The sequence below is a fragment of the Mastigoproctus giganteus genome, chromosome 10, assembly GCF_048544385.1.
Source record: "Mastigoproctus giganteus isolate SK-2022 chromosome 10, ASM4854438v1, whole genome shotgun sequence".
NCBI lineage: Eukaryota > Metazoa > Arthropoda > Arachnida > Uropygi > Thelyphonidae > Mastigoproctus > Mastigoproctus giganteus.
The window spans coordinates 60,460,918-60,482,360 of record NC_143584.1 but is presented as its reverse complement, the minus strand read 5'-3'; the positions used below and the strand labels follow the sequence as shown (position 1 = coordinate 60,482,360).

General features: G+C 37.5%; 1 protein-coding gene across 1 annotated transcript in view; it reads left to right on the top strand.

Annotated features, from left to right (window-relative positions):
• Positions 1–21,443, top strand: part of LOC150079049 (meckelin) — an 860,544-nt gene that overhangs the window by 303,522 nt on the left and 535,579 nt on the right. The window contains exon 10 of the mRNA XM_090382499.1: positions 16,963–17,049. Coding sequence (XP_090238625.1) covers positions 16,963–17,049 — 87 coding nt within the window. The remainder of the gene's footprint in view (positions 1–16,962; positions 17,050–21,443) is intronic.

Genomic DNA, 21,443 nt, shown 5'->3' with positions numbered 1-21,443 from the left:
TCATAGGCTTCCATGTCACCCATTAATTTGTATGTATCCCAAGCATTTTTCTTCTCTGCCATATGTCTCATTAGTTCATCTGACAACCATTTAGGCCTGAACCTTGAACAATATTTCTTGGTTGGTATGTAAAGCCTGGTAGCTTCCAAGATTAGTTCCTTGAATGCTTCCCATTTTGAATTTGCTGTTGGTAACATCATCAGTTGGTCCCACTGTATAGAATTTAAATACTGTCTCAGACCATCATAGTCGCCTTTACGAAAGCAAAAACCCTTCCCTTTGCCTCTGATGGTAGTTACCTCCTTGAGTAAATCCCACTTCAGCACACTGTGATCACTGCCACCCAGTGGTTCCTTTATCTGCAGATTCCTAATGCATGAAGAATCACTACTGATAATCAGATCAAGAGTATTACTCCCTCTAGTTGCCTTCCGAACATGCTGGTGTAGAAAACAATCATCCAATAAATCCACAAAAGCCCTGCTAGTGTGTGAGTGACCAACCCACAAATTCCAGTCAATATCTGGGAAATTAAAATCCCCCATTATAAGACTCTCTGATTTACTGGCCCGTTCTATTTCCCTGTACAGTATCTTATTATACTCATCAGAGTCATTAGGCCTATAGCACACTCCTACTCTCAATTTTGATTTACCTATGCTTATGTCACACCAAACTGACTCGACACTGCCCTGTCCATCAATGTCGACTGGCTTCACTTCCTTGGATTTTATGTGTTTTTTAACTAATAGCATAACCCCTCCTCCCCTCCTGTCCTGTCTATCCTTTCTATACACATTGTACTCCCCAAATTCCAGTTCTGCATTCCTTATATCTGTGTGACACCACGTCTCTGATATCCCAACAATATCTGCCTTTGATGTTTTGAGCAATACCTCAAATTCATCAAATTTATTTACTAAACTCCTAGCATTGGTGTACACGCAAGTATACCTGCACTTCTAGCATTGGTGTACACGCAAGTATACCTGCACTCAAACAAAAGGTTTGAGGTTCTCTGCGATATTTATTTTGCCAGGGCCCAGAGAAGATTGTTGTCAGCTATTGGAAATTGATTGATGAAAAGAGAAAGTCAACACTGTTCAAATATTTCCACAACAGTCATTTCTTCATTGTGTATTTTATGTCAGAGGCTCCCAAACTTTCTTGGTTCATGGCGCCCTTAGTGTCTCAGTAATTTTTTCAAGGTGCATCCAGACCAAAAGAAATACCTAACAGTTCCGTTTAGTAGTTAGGTCCAAACAACTTAATAAGAAATGCTGAAACTGTGAACTACCTCGAGCTAGTAGTTCGTGCGGTGTCCGACAGATGTCGAGTATCGCTTTGTTTCCCTCGAAAATTTAAAATATTCCGCAGCGCACAGTTTGGAAACTGCTATTTTATGCAATAAACATTTAATTCCATAATTATTTTCATTATCTTTTACATTGTATACAGTTAAAAAGTTATTTAAAAGGTATTTTTAAAATTCTTTATGGACATTCTAGAAGGTCAAGGACCAATTATAATTTTTCCTGTTGATTATTATATTCGATTAATGCGTTTCCATTTTGTGCAATGCGCTCGTGGGATGAATTAATCGCGTTAATCGAGGCCAGCCTGAATAATAAATCTATAAATGTTATTTGTGCTTGATAGCTAACTAAAAGGATTTAAAATAAAAATATATTGCAAACATTTTATTAATGAAAAGGTAACATCATGAGAGATGAGAAAAAAGCTTTATTGTTTATTTAGGTATTTCAATAATGAAGTCAGGTGAAGTCGTCTCTTCTTTTTCTTGGTGTAAAATTCTTTGTAGCCTTATCTTGATGCTACATTCATAATCTCCTCACAAGTCATGTCAACCTCCCGAAAAACTTTCTCCAATTCTTCTGTTGAAAATTCTTTTAGTGCCACTTCAGAATTGTTTTTCTCTTCTTCATATGCAGTTTTCTTGTCAATTTTAAGGAGAGTTACATCATCTAAGTCATTTGCATGTGAGTCAATGCAGTCACGTACACTGAGAGCAGAGAAATCACGTGATACCTACCTAGTAAAAGGTCCACAGGGTTCATGTTTGGTGAATGTGGCGGCTATTCCATGGTGGTAAAATCTGTGGAATGCTCTGTGGGGAGCCGCATTGTCCTGCTGGAAGATTCCATTGCAATGAGGGTGCACGCTGACCACAAAGGGATGCAGATGGTCTGCAAGGATGGACACATAACCTGGCCCGACCGGGCTAGCCGCGTGGGTAAAGTGCCTAAAGCCGATGCGCCAACAACTACTACCAAAAAAAAAAAACATAACCTGGACCATTCAGAGATGCACCTAGACATACCAGATGTCCAAACGTGTGCCAGTTGAACATGCCCCCAGACCATTATCGACCCTTGATCTGCCTGAACAGTTCATTGTTGACATGACAGGATCATTACTGCTGATGATCTTGGTGGAGACGTTTCTGAAACTTCCCTCATTGAATTGGGCAGTGATTTGCGCCACTGTTGCTCTCCAGTTGGCTGAAACAATGTGAGACAGACATCAACAGCGACGTTTATCCATCGCCTTTTTCTGTCCACAGCACTGTCTACGTTGAGATGTTATTCTGGAAATGGTGTATTCGCGATACACTGTTGAGCGGGGATGGTGCAATTTCTGTACCACCTCCACGATAGAATGACCCATGCACCGGGCACCCGCTATTATTCCTCTTTCAAAGTCAATTAACTCATGATGTCTATCCAAACTGACATCGAAGTACTGTCTACATGGAAGCAGTGTACCTGCCAAGCGGTGAGTTCATCCACTAGTGAGAGGGGTGACAGCATCGCATTGCCCAGAAACCATGTATCCTGTGAATTCTGACCTTTCAGTATACATTGGCAGTGTCCAAAATTTCGAATCCCAAGTCTTTGCCGCTCTTCACAATGTCGTTGGCAGTTGTCTGAACTTGCAATTCAGAACCAGTGAAATAATTTGCCAAATGGGGCATGTTGTTCGCAATGATTTCTAACCAAGATGCAGATATATTTTGAAAAGCTATCACGTCATCTCATCAGGACAGAATTAAGAATACTGAACACTGTTGCACTTGCCGCTCTGCCTGTGGGGAGTTATTGGCACATGTGCATGCGAGACAATAGAGTCGACACCACAGCATATATGTACGCATACCTATGCTACAACACCACAGCATATATATAGAGTACGTGTCTAGGCGATTGAATGGGTTTTAATATGTACAGTAAATTTTCAACTTAAACTTAATTTAAAACTGTGTTATAGTCAAACCCGTGCTAAGCGAGGTATTGCTGTACAGTGGGGACTAACTGATGATGTTACCAACAGCAAATTTTAAATGAGAAGCATTCAAAGAATTAATCTTGGAAGCGACTAGGCTTTTCATACCAACAAAGAAATATTGTTCAAGGTTTAGGCATAAATGGATGTCAGATGAACTAATGACACATGTGGCAGAGAAGAAAAATGCATGGGGTACATATAAATTAATGTTAAATTATAAGAGGGAACCTCATACCATTTTAGTAAGACTGTAATTCTCTCGACATTCAATCGCAGATGTCCGCAATTGAGTGTGGAGGGAATTAGAGGCCTACTAAAAAGGTATGAGGCATCCGCGACTGAGTGTCAAGACAATTACAGTCCTAATAAAAAGTGAGACATCCGCGATTGAGCTTGAGAGAATTACAGTCCAACTAAAAAGGTATGAGGTTCCCTCTTATAATTTAAGATTATTATAATAATTGGCCTCATTGGGCTTTAAAGTCCCTTTTGATTCTAATTAATATAAATTAACAGATGATACAGAAGCCTGTGGTAGATATAATCTGCTCTGTAATCAAGTCACAAAGGCGATTAGGGAGGCAAAAGCAGATTATGAGTAATCTTTGGCAAAGAATGCAAAGAAAGACAGCAAAGAGTTCTTTACTTATGTAAACTCTAGAAGGTAAGGGATGAATCACATTGGTCCATTTGATATCGATGGTTCAACTGTTAATTATCCTTTTCAGGTAGTGAACAAATTTAATGAGTATTTTGCTTCTCCATTTACACATGAAGAGTTATTCAAGGAGGGGGGGACTGCCAGAGGTGTATTTAACTCTGGAAGTGAGTTAAATATGAGTTTGTAATAACTGTGAGCAAAGTGGAGGAAAAATTGTTGAAGATAAACATCAGAGAGGCACCTGGAGTGGATAGGATCTATCCAGCTATATTAAAGAGGCAGAAGAAGTAAGCAAACCCTTAGCCATAATCCTGAAAGCTTCCTTTGACTCCGGGGATGTACCGATGGACTGGAGATGGGTAAATGTGACGTCATTTCATAAAGGAGGATCAAAGGGTGACACAGTAATTACAGACCTGTTAGTTTTACTTCTGTTCTGAGGAATTTAATAGAGGCACTCGTTAAAGAAGCATTGCAGGATCATCTAGACAAGACCTCAGTAATAGTTCAGACACAGCATGGGTTTCTTAAGGGGAAGTCTTGTCTGACCAAGCCCAGGGGCTCCCATCTGGTGAGTATGGGCTTGTCAAACCCAAGGTCCTGAGTTGGATATCATCATTCTTCTCTTTCTTCGTGATTCCTTTCTACTTCTCTCTCTCTCTCTCTCTCTCTCTCTCTCTCTCTCTGGGTAACTCGGGAATTTTTTTCTTTGGCTGGTGCAGCATAAGCCTCAGGCTTCCTTGTACCATATGGCTGATAATAATAATAATAATTTGATTGGATACTATGATGTGGTCGCAAAGGAACTGGATGCAAAGAATAATTTTGATGTTATATACTTGGATCTTCGGAAGGCTCTTGATTCTGTTGCACATGGAAGACTGCTGCACAAATTGAATCGGTGTGGCTTCGGAGACAAATTGCTGCTATGGATAAAGGGATGGTTCAGTGGGAGAAGACAGAGTGGTAATAAATAGGCACTGCTCTTTGTAGACTAATGTTATTAGTGGAATCCCCCAGGGTTCAGTATTGGGTCCATTTTTGTTTTCTGTATTTATTAATGATATTGATGATGGAATATCGGGTTTAATGTGTAAGTTTGCAGATGACATGAAAGTTGGCAGGGTTGTTAATGACAGTATGCTACAGCAGTAGGATCTAGAAAAGTTGAGAAGATGGGCTGATAGGTGGCAACTGAAGTTTAACATTGACAAATGTCAAGTACTGCTTATGGGTAGCAGTAACCCCAGAATAACGTATCAACCATGTGGTACTACACTGAGGGTGGTAGAGAATGAAAAGGACCTGGTGTAATTTTGCATTCAGATATAAAGTTTTCTGAGCATTGCAGACAGTCTGCAAGGGTAGCTCATGGTGTCTTGTCAATGATATTCAGGAATTTTTCTAGCAGGGAAAAGGATGTGATTATCCCTTTGTATAATGCAATGGTCAGGACCTCTCCAGACCTCTATACAGTACCTTGAGTACTGTATAGAGGAGACATTTTAGGAAGGATGTAGAGCTGCTAGAACGAGTACAGAGAAGGACAACAAGATTAGTGAATGGAACAAAGTGTTCTCTTACTAAGAAAGGATTAAGTTTTGCAAATTACTGTATCTGGAGATTAAGCACCTGCGAGGTGATCTGATTGAAGTGTATATGGCTTTGAATGGTTTGAGCATGCTCAATGCTGATAGGATTATTCTTCTTTCCCATATTAATTGCCTGAGAGGACATAAATTCAAATTGAGGAAAGACAGTTGTAGAATAGATGTGTGGAAATTTGTGTTTAGCCAGCGGGTGGTTGATTGCTGGAACAAACATCTGTCTGTCGTAGAAGTTGACAGCTTAAATAAATTCAAGACAAAACTAGACAAACATTTGGAGTGAATGGATGGGTGTAATGGGAAGGATTTTTTTTTTTTTTTTTTGGCTGATGCTGTATATGCTTGTTTTCTTGCATCATATGCCTCTATTATTACTAATGCTTTCTTGCATCATTTACTACTAATGCTGTTTTACTCATATCCAAATCTGCATGTTAATTTTCTGCCTATAGTAAAAGTCACAACAATTGTAAAGCAGTAGCAAAAGATTTCAAATGAGATTTTGAGCAGGCTAAGAGTAGAAATAATTGGTGATTGGGCATTGTGCTCTGGTGCCAAATGTGTTGCAGCCAACACCTTTGGCACCAAATGTTAAAAACTTTTTTTTTTTTTTTCATTTTGTTTGCCTCCTCTGATAAAGGTAAAACTTACATACTAACATCTTACTTTTCTTCTAACTTTTGCACTGAGGATTTTGTTGAATTACCTGCCACTTCCAGTACGCTGCACTAGTGCCACTTGTAGTCTTCCATCAAAAGGATGTTAGAAGAACAACAACTAGTTCCTTTGGGACCAGCGCATTGTGCCTTGGGGGTTGCTGCTGTGGTGCATGATGTTGAAGTGCACTCTGGTGTTGATGTGGGCAGCTGAGAGCTTAATGGGCCCCTCAATTTAAATCCTTCGAGCACATCCACCCTGTCCTTCAAGCTCTCATATAGGCCTGTAACAATGCTGAGTTGGCAATTGATTTCCTCATACTTCTTACATTGTGCTATCTTCCTTATGGCTTGGTAGATTGCTGCTGCTGCTGCTGCTGCTGCATTTTCCTGGAACTAATCCATCAGGTTAGATGGATTAGTTTATGGACTGTTTTCTGTTGATCAATGAGGTCTGTCAGTCCCCTTCCAACTGAAGTCCACGCTGACTTCAGTTAGTTGGTGGGTCTTGGTCATCATTGTCCTTGTGTTTCTCATGGCATCCTGCAGCCCGGTGTTATTCCAGTCTATGATCCCAAATGAGTATGTTAGCACTAAGGCTGCATAGGTGTTTATGGTATTGTTTATTATTATTGTTGTTGCTCTTATATTATTTCTCCCTGATTGGGGAGAAATAATATAAGAGCAATCCACCTCATGACGCGAATATTGCTATCAAGTACACAGGGTGGTTGTTGTGTCTGGTGTTACTGTTGGTCGAGGAACTCTCTGAATATCCTACAGGTGTTCAGGATTGCGACTTTCTGGAGTTCCTTGTAGGTGTTCTCTGTGAGCCCTATTGTTGCTAGGCTGTTATGCAGGATCTTTGGTACCGTACTGGTGGTTGACACTATGATCAGAATGGTCGTTACTTGTTGCATATGTCACATCTCTTTGATCTGCTGTGTTATGTTTGTGTACTTCCTGATTTTTTCTTCATGGGTTTTCTGGAGGTTGCCAGTGTTGATCCCTGCTATGTCAATTTGACAGGTACTTCTGGTGTTACTGTTGGTCGAGGAACTCTCTGAATATCCTACAGGTGTTTAGGATTGCGACTTTCTGGAGTTCCTTGTAGGTGTTCTCTGTGAGCCCTATTGCTGCTAGGCTGTTATGCAGGATCTTTGGTACCGTACTGGTGGTTGACACTATGATCAGGATGGTCGTTACTTGTTGCATATGTCACTTCTCTTTGATCTGCTGTCTTATGTTCGTGTACTTCCTGATTTTTTTTCATGGGTTTTCTGGAGATTGCCAGTGTTTATCCCTGCTTTGTCAATTTCACAGGTAGCCATTTTCTTCTTGTCCACAAGGGTTATGTCCAGTCTGTTGTGTGGGATTGTCTTATCCGTTGTTGTGGTGCAGTCCCTGTATAGCTTGTGGATTGGGGTTTTTATTACTGCCTACAGTTCGTACTTGTAATGTTGCACACTTTCTTTGACCAACTGGCATTTCCTCACTAGCTTCTGATGTATTATTCCTGCTACCTGGTCGTGTCTACAAGAGTACTCGGTCTGGGTGATTGCTTTGCATCCTGCGATGATGTGTTGGATCATTTCTGAGGCCAGGAGGCGTAATGTGTCATCTGACACTCCATGCTCCTTGGCGATGTATTTTCTATAGTTTCTGGTGTTGATTACTTGGTTTTGTATGCGAGCATGAATCCTTCAATCTTAGGGAAAAGAGTGTCCCCCTTGGCGATCGCACCGGGCTCCCTTGCCTGGTGTCTTTCCACCCCCCACCCCCCTGTGCCGGTGGTGGAACAGTCCCCCCCCCCGATGCCCCCTACTTTCTCCTGGTGAGGTATGGGCCTGCCTCACTGACTTCAGGGATTGCCTACATTATCATCCCCATATTTCTATCTTAACCCCAGCCTTCAGTCTCTCACCCACTCTATCTTTATGCCAGCGATTGCCCCATACACAAAAACTTAATTATGTCAAAAATTACCATTTGCCCATTTTCTTGGCCTTTATCATGCAAGCAGTATCCCCCTCACGTAATGATCATCAAAACCGACGACGATGAATATATGTATCGCATATATATGGATCTGTCTGTACGTACGTGCATAAAAAAGAGCATGCGCACGCGTTTTTTTTTTTTTTTTTCCTTTTAATTTGGTCCTAGCCACTGAAATCTCAGGAAATTAGGTGGCAGGACCTGCCAGAGTGAAACTAAAACTACTCGGTTCCTGGTCTGACTCCACGGGGCAAAGGTGGGGCAATGTTGGACGTCATCAGCAGGGGTCCAGCAGCTAAACAACCAGATGAATAACGATACATGACACTACACATATACAATATCCATCACCTTTAAACCTCTGGCATTTCCAGCAAACTGGTACACCCACAATGAAAACTACGTGGAGATGGGGGAAACCCCTTGTGCCGTCTGACACTAAATACACCTTACACCTTGTGAGCCATGCATTGGAAGCCATTTTATCTATGTGATCTTGATGGAGATCATTGTAGTGTCTGCCATGGAGTGCCTTCTTTGCCCATCTTTCTAGCTTCATTTATGCCTTCTGGGCTGGAGAGTACTCCTTGCTTAGGTTGAGTGCTGTATGCCGCTTGTCTATCTTCCTTATGGCCTGGTAGAGTGCTGCTGCATTTTTTCTGGAAGTAATCCTTCAGGTTAGCTATCACTGTTTTCTGTTGCTTGATGAGATCTATAAGTCCCCCTTCCTCCCTCTTTCCGAGCTGGAGTTGCTTATCAGCTGTGGCGTAGGGCGTGATATCATCCATTTGCATCAGGTGGTTGAGGGTGTTCAGGTTCTTCCTTTCTTCTTTGAGGTTATATCCATACTTGCTGTTGTTGAGTGTGGTGGATAGTGCGTTAAGTGCTAGACAGAACCATAGTGGGTTCAGGATATCTCCCTGAAAGATTCCTCTCTCAGTGGGGATTAGTCTGGTTGTGATTTTCTCGACCTTAATGATGGTACTCCATTTTGCCATTGTTGCTCATAGGAAGTTTTTCACCTTCAGATTGACTTTGTAGATCTTCAGCATCTCTATTAGCCAGCTATGAGGCATGGAGTTGAAGGCCTTGTGGTAATTGATGTAGACCGTATACAGGTTGAGGCACTTCTTGTATGCTTGCTCTATCACCGAAGCATGTATGGTTAATTGCTCCTTGCATCCTTTCTGCTGTTTTGCCATTATGTTCTGGTCCTCCGAGTGGTGTGATTTCTTCTTGTTATTATTTATTTTTTATTATTATTATTCTTTTTTTCATACACATAACATTGGCTTTCCATATGCTATATATTGTAGGCTGTAATACTGAATATTATGTTTGTTGCAATAAGCTGATTGGAGGAATGATTGTACAGTATTGCCAATGAAATGTTTTTGGTTTTTGTATGAGAGTCATGGTTTTGTTTTCAACTTACTAAATATCTTATGAATTCATGAATCTGTTTGCTTATTGTATATACTTATTAAATACAATTAAATAAATATTAAACATTAAATACATATTATATTTCAGTTTCATTATATTTATTTCTGGATTTATTAAAATCTAGGAAGAAATAAGCAAACTGCATTACAAAAGCCTTGACAGCATAATACTTCTTCTTTGATTCTGTCTCCTATTGGAGGTTAGCAGTCACCATGCTGCACTTCTCTCTGTCTTGGGCGAGATGAAAAAGATCCTCAGCTGATCTGCCAGTCCAGTTGCAGATGTTTTTCAGCCAAGAAAGTTTCCTCCTCCCCACTCCTCTCTTTCCCTTTGTTATTATTACTTGAAATTATTATTTTTTATTATTTTATTACTTTGTTATTATTACAGAAATATTACTTGAAACAAATTTATATTTTTTCACATTTCCTTCTCTTCAGTAATCTCGACAATTCACGTTTTCTTCCTGCTCTTTTCAAGACTTCAATGTTGGTGATTCTGTCTAACCAAGATATTTATAGCATGCCTCTGTAGATCCACATTTTGAAGGCCTCTATTTTGTGCATGCTTGATGTTTTCAGCGTCCAAGTGTCAACTCCATATAATAGTATGGACCACACATTGCACCTAACGAATTTCAGTCTGATTGACAGATCTAGAGCTTTGTGACACAGCATTGTTCTGTATTTTGTAAAGACATTTCCCGCAACCTATATTCTTGCTTTTATTTCTGCTTCCGGATCTAGATCAGCATTTATCCAAATACCAAAGTATTAAAAATTAGTCACTCTATCTGTTGGAGCTCCATTCAATAATGGCTGGACTTAGCTTACTGGAGATTTACTCACAGTCGTGTATTTGGTCTTGTTGACATTGATTCTTAACCCATATCATTATATTTGTTGTTAATACAGTCCAAAAGCAATTGAAGGTCTTCTATATCAGCTGACCATTTATTTTAATAAATGGTCAGCTGATGAATAACACATCACATGAGGTGATGTTGTTCTTCTTTGGAAGAGGGATGAATGAGGACTTCAACCAATCATTAGGTAGTGTTCCATTTAGATATATTTTATTGAACATTTTGGTTAGATCTTTCAGATTTTCTTTATCTAGAAGTTTCACTATTTCAATTGGGATTCAATATGGGCCAACTGCCTTGCCAGTCTTTGCCACTCCCATAGCATATTTTACTTCAGACTGTAGAATTTCAAGTCCTCCATAGGTATTTCAACATTCACATCCTGTCTGGCATCAAAAAGCATCTTGATGTAAGTTTCCCTCATCTTCTTTCTGTCATCACCTCTTAAAACTAATTGATTCTGGGCATTCTTTATTGTGTATGGCAGGGGTGGCCAACGAGTCGATCGCGGCTTTAATTTTGGTTGATCACGACGGATTTTAAATATACAGTCATCCCTCAATTTGCACAGTCAGGTACACTACCAAAACTTTATGTTGCGCAGCGGGTTTCGCTACGTTATTTTATTTTTTTATTTATTTTTTATTTTATTTTTTTACGAAGCTTCAAAAATAGGAACGAAGAGCAGATTTTGAAAATTTATTTTTGTTTTTTTTTTGCATGATTGAAGATTTCATTGAAGGAGAAAGAGGTTTCACCATAATAACGTAAAATAACACAGAATTCCAGCTGTTGGTATAATAAGATTGAGTTTACTACCCATTTATAATTATATTGCAATATAATTATAATTATATTATAATTATAATTATAATAATAATTATAATTATAATTATAATATAATTATAATTATAATTATTATTATATAATTATAATTATAATTATAATATAAAATATAATTATAATTATATTATAATTATATTGCCGGAAATTGCAAATTGTTTTTATTGTTTTATGGTCGTGACCTTCAGAAATAGCTTTAGAGAAATATCACAAAGGCATTCAAAACATTCTTATAAGGATATAACCAAACAGAGCAATAAATGGTATTTGTCCGGTTATTTTGGAAACAATTTCCTCATTCAGGAATCCTCTTCATCAGTTATCCTACGTTAGCTGTTCAGACACAATATTTTTCCAGTTCGTGCAACTTAAAGTGTTTTAATCGGTAAGCATTGCTTCTGCTGACTTAATAACTGGACAATACTTATATGTTAATTTAATACCCTTTGATTTAAAATGAGTAAAACGTATCATTTTCATCAAGAGTGGGAACTAGAATATTTTTTTGTAATAATGAAAGAAAAATGTTGCTGTATGATTTGCAATGCTTCTGTGGCTTTACCCAAAAAAGTAAATCTAGAAAGGAACTTCAACGCACTCCATGGTAAATACCAATCGGATTTTCTGCCGAATAGTGACCTTAGAAAAAATAAATTAGAAGAACTTAAACCGGATTATTCGCACGACAAAATTTCTTCACGACACCTAATTTACAATCTAAAGCAGTAACTGTAGCATCATTTAAATTGAGTTATCTTCTGCAAAAAAATGCAAATCATTTTCTGGTGGTCAATTCATCAAAGATGCATTTTTAGAAATAACAGATTCTCTGTTTCAAAATTTTATGAACAGAAATGAAATTAAAAGGCTCTTCAAGATCCGCACTTATCTCGAAATACTGTGATGCGACGCATAGAAAAAATGAGTAAAAATGTGAGCGAACAATTGCGGGCTCTTATTGCTAATTGTATGTCCTTTTCTTTACAACTGGATGAATCTACAGATGTCAATGATACAGCTCAGTTGCTCGTTTTTATTCGTATAGTTTTCGATGATTCTGCCACTAGAGAAGAACTGCTAGGTATTGTTTCGTTAAAAGAAAGAACTGGAGGTTTTGATATCTTTAACTCATTCAAACATTTCACTGAAAAAATTAAATTACCACAATTTAAGCTCGTTTCAGTAACAACAGATGGAGCTAAAGCAATGACATTCATCACATTGTGCCAAAAGGATGATCAATTCCCAGATTTTTTGAGTTACCACTGTATCATCCACCAACAAGTGTTAGCCAGCAAAAGATTAAATGCTAAAAGTGTTATGGACATTGCTTTCAAAATCGTGAATTCCATCAGAAGACAATCTCTTCAAAGGAGACTTTTCAAAATGCAACTCAATGAAAAAGAACAAGATATTACACACAGATGTGGGGTGGCAGAGTTGGAGTAAGTTTCTACAGAGATTTCGATATTTGCAGAACTGAATTAAAAAATTTGTTGATCAAAGTGGAGATGATTATCAGCAGCTACAAGATACGGAATGGTTGTGTGATCTGGCTTTTTCGGCAGATTTTACCAGTAAATTAAGTGATCTGAATTTTGAATTACAAGGAAAAAATAAAAATGTGGGTGATATGATTAGTAGTATTTCTGCATATAAATATCAATTTTTGGCAATGGCTAAGGATCTCAAAGAAAAAAAAATTCGACCATTTTGCAAATATGCAAGATCATTTGCAAAAATATCCTGTTTTTGAATTTAATAGTGAGAAATATGTTTCTGAAATTGAGAATGTTGTGGACGATTTTGAAACCAGATTCAGTGATTTTAAAACAATTGAAGATATTGTTCAATATATTTCTTATCCATTTAATGTCGACTTAGATACGAAACAAATTGCAGAAAAAATCGCTGCAATTACTTGAAAATGAAATTATTACATTGCGAAACGATATCTTCCTAAAAGCCAGATCATCAGAAAAAGAGTTTTGGAAATATGTTTGCCGAGAAAAGTACCCAAAAAAAAATGTAAAAAAATGCAGTTAACATTTAAATTCCTGTTTTGGTTCCACATATCTATGTGAATCGGCATTTTCGCATTTGAAACAAACAAAGGCGAAGAATCACTGTGCTCTTACGGAGTTGTATACAGAAGATTATTTACGGTTGGCCTTATCACAGTATATCCCAGATTTTGAAAGCTTGGCAGATGACATGAAGATGCAAACTTTGCATAAATTAAAATTTTAAATATGTATGAATTTAAAATAAGAATTCTGAATTGTATTGAATTTTAAAATTTATAAACAACATTTTTCAGTATGTGTTGATTAACTTATTTAACCACGTGCAATGATATTTTTGAAATGGTAGATCGCGGCACATTTTGAAGGAAAAAAGTAGATCACATCACAAATTAAGTTGGCCACCCCTGGTGTATGGCATCCTTCTGTTTGTATTCTTTTAGCTTCTTATACTACATAAATGAGAGCTTACATATGTTTCCTACGTTGTATTAATATTTTAGAAATAAACAAGGAGTTACCTTTTATTCAGTCAGTAGGATTTCTTCTTTACCAATTCTCCTTATGTGAATAAATTACGAAATGATACTTAACAATATTTCCTAATTTAAAATGATTTAAAATCATGTGTTCCTCACTATTGACACACGGGCAGTCCAGCACCCCCAGGATCACAGTGGTGAACCCCAACCTGACCCCAGAAATATCAAACCCCCCATGCCACCTTTAGTGAAGGAAGACATTTTGTCATAAACGTGAATTTGAAATACGAATGAAATACTATTAAAATGAGATAAAAGATTGATAAAACAATGAATTTAAAATCCACTAAAATTTCCTCCCTTAAGCGGACTAAAACTTTTCGACAAGTGTCATGTTCTCGGGGTGGAAGGAAACTAATGAAACCTGTGTTTGGAATCTTATAAATAGAAGATTAGTCTTTGATACGCATGAATTCGAATCACCACGAATCAGATATGAGAAATGGACGACGAATGTTAATAGAGTTTTTTTGTAATTTCATTTCTAAAGTTTCGGCAATCAATAACTTAGTATAATTATGTTGAATATTAAAATTTTTGCTTCATTAAACAGGAATGTGTTGTTTTCATTTATCACATGGAATGCTAGTTCTGATGCATTCACACGTGATGCGCAGACTGATGCTTCATGTTGGTTAACTTTCAAGTTTAAAATACATCTGGTAGATCCAATGTAAGAAGAATCACAATCCTTACATGAAATGTGGTAGATGAGGACATGACAGCATCTACCACATTTCATGTGAGGATTGTGATTCTTCTTACATTGGATCTAACAGATGTATTTTAAACTTGAGGGTTAAGCCACACAACTTGCCCTACAGATAGAAATAGGAGTGATGAATAGGTTCCTAAATAGAGGATACCCTATTACCTCTATCAGTAGCATTAAATTAGAAGCTAAAGACAAAATAATCAATAACATACATAATGACAGGATTAATAAAAAATACTTTATTTCAATGCCTTATGTTGAACACTTGTATAGATAAATTAACAACATTTTTAGAGATACCGAAATGAAAATACTAGCAGAACCAGGCCATAAATTATAGGCAACGCTAAAAATCACACAGTACTATTGACTTCCAAACAAACACATGACCTCGCCTACCACATTTCGTGTAAGGATTATGATTCTTCTTACATTGGATGTACCAGATGTATTTAAACTCGAAGGTTAAGCAACGTGAAGCATCAGTCCCCGTATCACATGCGAATGCATCGGAACTAGCATTCCATGCGATAAATGAAAACCACACATTCCTGTTTAACGAAGCGAAAATTTTAAATATTCAACATAATTATACTAAGTTATTGATTGCCGAAACTTTAGAAATGAAATTACAAAAAAAACTGTATTAATATTCGTCTTCCATTTCTCTTATCTGATTCATGGCCATTTGAATGCATGCATGCATACCAAAGACTAATCTCCTATTTATAAGATTCCGAACACACTTGTTTCGTTAGTTTCATTCCACCCTGTGAACATGACACTTGTTGAAAAGTTTTAATCTGCTTAAAGGAGGAAATTTTAGTGGATTTTAAATTCGTTGTTTTATCGTACTTTTATCTAATTTTAATAGTATTTCATTTGTATTTCAAATTTGGGTTTATGACAAAATGTCTTCCTTCACTAAAGGTTGCATGGGGGGGGGGGTTGATATTTCTGGGGTCGGTTTGGGCCCCAGAAATTGACACACGGGCAGTCCAACACCCAGGATCACAGTGGTGATCCTGGGGTGTTGGACTGCCCGTGTGTCGATAGTGAGAAACACATTATGAGTTTTAAATTATTTTAAATTAGGTAATATTGTTTTAACGCATCGTTTCATAATTTATTCGCATAAGGATAATTGGTAAAGAAGAAATCCTACTGACTGAATAAAAGGTAACTCCTTGTTTATTTCTAAAAAAAAATTAGCTTCTTATGTAAATGGAAATTATCATGCCTTCATTCTAATTCTGCTATCTCTGTTGATTTTTCTAGCATTCACTCTTCTTTTGCTTCCTTAATTTTCCTCTTTATAACTTTTTTGATCTGCTGGTATTTAGTTGAAGCGCCATTTTTGAACTTCCTTCTTTCATCCATTAAGTTTAGGATCTCTTCTGTCATCCCCTGCTTTTTTGCAGATTGATTTTCATCACTTAGAATTTCTTTTCCAGTACTGATAACAATCTTACCAAACTACTTCCATTTGTCATTTACATCTTCAGCTCTTACTCTGTTGTTTAATTTTATGTTCAGCTCTTTACTCAGTTTTTCTTTCACAGTTGAAACCTGGAGTGTTTCACAATTTAACCTGCTTGTCTTATTTCCTTTCCTCAGCATAATACAGTTGTTTAATATATTAAATCACAGATCCTACATATGTGTTAAATTTCATGCACTGTGAGTACAAATAATTACAAAACATGAAATGAATATTACATTGTGTGATATATGCTGCGAAGTGAAAACAGTTACTTTTATATATTATTAGTTACTGAGTTAGTAATAAATAATACCAGTTAATTAGTTATTTACTTTTCACATCTGTTCATCACAAAAAAGGAAAAAATGTACTTAATTTAAGAATAACAACTGATCATGCCTGAAATTAATGTTCTGTTCACATAACATAACTTGTTAGTTATGTGAATTGAGCATTACATTTCATAAAATTAATAAAAAATACTTTATTTTTTTTTGATATAAATGATATAAATAAAGTATATAAATACTTTATTTATATCATTGGTTTGCTTCTATTATATTACAACTATCACATTTGCAAAACCACATTCATATACAAATTTTCAGTTTTCTTAGACATTTCAGTCTTACTAGTCAGATACATTTATAAGATTTTTAAAATTACAGCTGAAATGAAATATTGCCACATTATATTATTGGCTTAGCCTGAATTAGTCCTTTGGTTAATATTATGCAATATTTTGTTGACTCTTATTTTAGAAGAGAAATTCCCACATATATTGAAATTTATTAGTTGATCCTATATCTCTTTCAGGAATCAAAACTTAATTTTCTGGCTTTTAAGTATGCCCTGAATGGAACTTTCCTTGGTAGTGAAATTTTAGAAAGTAAAGACATGCAGGTAAACTATTTTTAATGTATTACATATGCAAGTTAAATTTTGTAAAAAATGATGAGGCTATTAGCAGTGGCAAATAATGCAAGAATAAAAGCTTATAAGGCTTCAGACAAAAAAAAAAAAAAAAAAAAAAAGAACTTCCCACATCACCTGTCTATCCACTCCAATCATTTGTTTAGTAGTTCTTCCTTGAATTTATTCAGACTACATCACACTACCCATTTCCACAACAATAGATGGAAATTTGTTACAATGGTGAACCATTTTCTGGTTTTAGGCACATATGTCCTGCAATCATCCTTCCTCAATTTGAATTTATCCCCCCTTATGTGTACCGAGAGAGGTGCATTATGGCCACAGAAGCCGATGCGCCAACAACTAATAAACAACAACAACAACAACCCCTTATGTGTGTAGTCTGAGCAAGAGGGAAAATGCCATCAGCATTGAGCTTGCTCAATCTATTCAAAGCCTTAAACACCTATGTGATCTCCTCACATGTGCCTAGTCCTTACATGCTGCAATATGCAGAACTGAAGGTTTCTTTTGACTTACATCTTGCTAAGAGCAACCCTTTTTTTCCCCTTCAAGAATCTCGTTGCCCTTCTCTGCTCCTATTCCAGCAGATCCACATTCTTTGTAAATTTGAAAATGAAATTTACAAGGCATAATTCTTATGGGTTTTGGTAATTAACTATATACCAAAACCCATAAGAATTATTCCTTGTGCATTTCATTTCCAAATTACATTTTTACCAACACCCTTTGGCATCTCTCATATTGTGGATATAACTTCGCAACCGTGATGGCATGTTGTATTACCAGGGTACTTGTCCGCCCACTGATGATGAAGCCCAATAGCTTTGAAATGATTGTCTGGGTGGTGGTATCCTCTGAAAATAAATAGCAGTAGTCTTCTCTACTCGGTGCCTCCGTAGCCAGGTGGGAAGGAGCAGCAATGCATAGCACACGCTTCTTGATTAGACCTGGGTTCGAGCCCGTCACTACCAAATACAGAGGATGCGGAAAGGTCAGGGAATGACCACCGCATATTCCCGGAGCAATATAGCCTTAGTTGCTAATGCTCCTAAAAACCAAACAACAACAACAACAATCTTCTCTACTAGAGAGGTGTTATTTATTTGAAGTAGTGCAATACCGCTATCTCATTGTGAAGGCAACCACAATATGAAATACAATTAAAACGATGCCTTCTACACTACTTATGTAGTTCAAATTTATGGGTTAACTATGGTGTATTTACACCGATATTATATAATTCTTTGTAAAATGAGACCTCCAGACCTGTATGCAGTTCTCAAGATGTGGACTAACCATTGCCTTGTATAAGGTTAATCACCCTCTTGTCCCTGCTATCAAAGTTCCTGTATAACCTTGACATTACTGAATACTTAGCAACCTATCTGTCTTGACAGCTAATGGGGTTTATTGTACCAACTGTGTAATTGGTGTGATAAACATATCACATATTTGGAATGTTACTCTACCCTTATGCAATATCTTGCAGTTGTCAATGTTAAACTTCTACTGCCATTTCTCAATACACCTGCCTAATTTTTCTAGATCTTGTTGAATGGGCTTACCTTGATAGTTGTCTTTAACCACTCTACCAGCCAACCTTTGTATCATCTGCAAACTTAGATATTAAGTATAATATACTATCATCAATATCATTAATAAATATTTAAAACAACAGTGGCCCAGCAATGAATCCTGCGGGATTCCATTGAAGTGTGGATGTTAGTAAACATTAATAATAACCACTCTGTCTACTCCCACTCAACCATTCCTTTATCCATAGCGTTAATCTGTCCTTAATGTCACACTGCTCTAATTTATACAGCAGGCTGTTATGTGCAACAGTATCAAAAGACTTTCCTGAAATCCAATTATATGGTATCAGAATTATTTTTTTGCATCCAATTCCTTTGTTAGAGTATCATGCTATTCAATCAGATTGGTTAGAATAAGATCACCCTTTAACAAATCCATGCAGTGACTGTATTATAATTGCATTCCCATCTATGGTCTTCCATTACTTCTTTAACCAGTGACTCTGATGTTTCCCTGGAATAAACTTAAGTTAACAGGTCTGTAATTAATCATATCACCTTTTGATTCACATTTGTGAATTGAGACACATTACACGTCTCCTTTCCATAAGGATCTCCCACGAATCTAAAGATGCTCTCATAATTATAGCCCAGGGTTTGGACTAAATTGGGGTTGAATTTGAAAGTGTCTGCAATTCTACCCAGACACGATAGGAGGGAGTATAGGATGAGAGCCTTGTCGATCAATTTGGCCTGGAAAGATTGTGCAAGGCTCAAGGGATAGAATTTTTTTCAGCCTGGTCTGTAATTGTTAACAGGAGAGACTGCTTCTATAGGGATGGGATACACTTAAATAGAAAGGGTGCAAGAATATTTGCTGATGCTATCGAGGCAGTGTTAGGTGGGTCGGAAAACTGCTAGCTTGGGGGAATACGAGGACTAATAGATTAACAGTAGCCACTGGCAGAGGTGAAAGTGATTCTTGCACTGCTTCTATTGGAATGAGCAGCAGTAGCCTGGAAAACAAGATGCAGGATATTTCAGAGACTGCTGGGAGTCATTGCGGTAATAGTAAACACATGAGTTGTGTTAGGGTAGCTAAGAATAGGACCAGGTGCATGTATACTTGCGTGTACACCAATGCTAGGAGTTTGGTAAATAAATTTGATGAATTTGAGGTATTGCTCACAACATCAAAGGCAGATATTGTTGGGATATCAGAGACATGGTGTCACACAGATATAAGGAATGCAGAACTGGAATTTGGGGAGTACAATGTGTACAGAAAGGATAGACAGGATAGGAAGGGAGGAGGAGGGGGTTATGCTATTAGTTAAAAAACACATAAAATCCAAGGAAGTGAAGCCAGTCGACATCGCTGGACAGTGGAGTGTCGAGTCAGTTTGGTGTGACATAAGCATTGGGAGATCAAAATTGAGAGTTGGAGTGTGCTATAGGCCTAATGACTTTAATGAGTATAATAAGAAACTGTACAGGGAAATAGAGTGGGCAAGTAAATCAGTTAGAGTCTTATAATGGGGGATTTAAATTTCCCAGATATTGGCTGGTATTTGTGGGTTAGCACTAATAGAGGCATATGATGCAAGAAAGCAAGCTTATGTAGCATCAGCCAAAAAAAAAAAAAACACCCCTTCCACTTCACCCCTCCGTTCGTTCAAAATACCTGTCCAGCTGAGCCTTAAATTTATTTAGGCCATCAACTTCCACAACAAGGGATGGAAGTCTGTTCCACCAACCAACTCTACGCTGGCTAAAGGCAAATTTCCACACATCTATCCTACATATGTCTTTCCTCAATTTGAATTTATGCCCTCTCAGGTGATTATTCTGAGCAAGAGGCAGTATCCTATCAGCATTGAGCATGCTCAAACCATTCAAGGCTTTCTACACCTCTATCAGATCACCTCGCCGGTGCCTAGTCTCCAGACAGTGTAATTTGCAAAACTTAAGCTTTTCTTCGTAAGAGAAACCCTTCGTTCCGTTTACTAACCTTGTTGCCCTTCTCTGTACTCGTTCCAGCAGCTCTACATCCTTCTTGAAATGAGGCCTCCAGACCTGTATACAGTACTCATAGTGCAACCTGACGATTGCCTTATACAAGGGAATAATCACCTCCCTATCCCTGCTAGAAAAATTCCTGTATGTCATTGATAAGATACCATGAGCTACTCATGGTGTCTTATCATAAGCACTACCCATGAGCACTGCTCAGAGAACTTCATATCTGCCTGCACAATTACTCCCAGGTCCTTTTCATTCTCTACCACTGTCAGTGTAGTACCACAGAGTTGATACGTTGCTGTGGGGTTTCTGTTTCCCATATGTAGTACTTTACATTTGTCAATGTTAAACTTCATTTGCCACCTCTGAGCCCATCTGCTCAACCTTTCCAGATCCTGTTGCAGCAGCATAGCGTCACTAGCGTCCTTTACAACCCTGCCAATCTTTTTATCGTCGGCAAACGTGGACATTAAGCTTGATATACCATCATCAATATTATTTATAAATACAGAAAGCAACAATGGACACAACACTGAACCCTGAGGGACACCAATAATAACATTAGTCCACGATGAGCAGTGTCCATTAATTACCACTCTCTGTCTTCTGACACTCAACCATCCCTTTATCCATAGCAACAGTTTGCCACCAATGCCACACTGCTCCAATTTTTGCAGCAGTCTTCCAAGTGCAACAGTATCAAAAGCCTTTCTAAGATCCAAATATATAATATCAAAGTTATTCCCTCCATCCAATACTTTTGTGACTACATCATAGTATCCAATCAAATTGGTCAGGCAA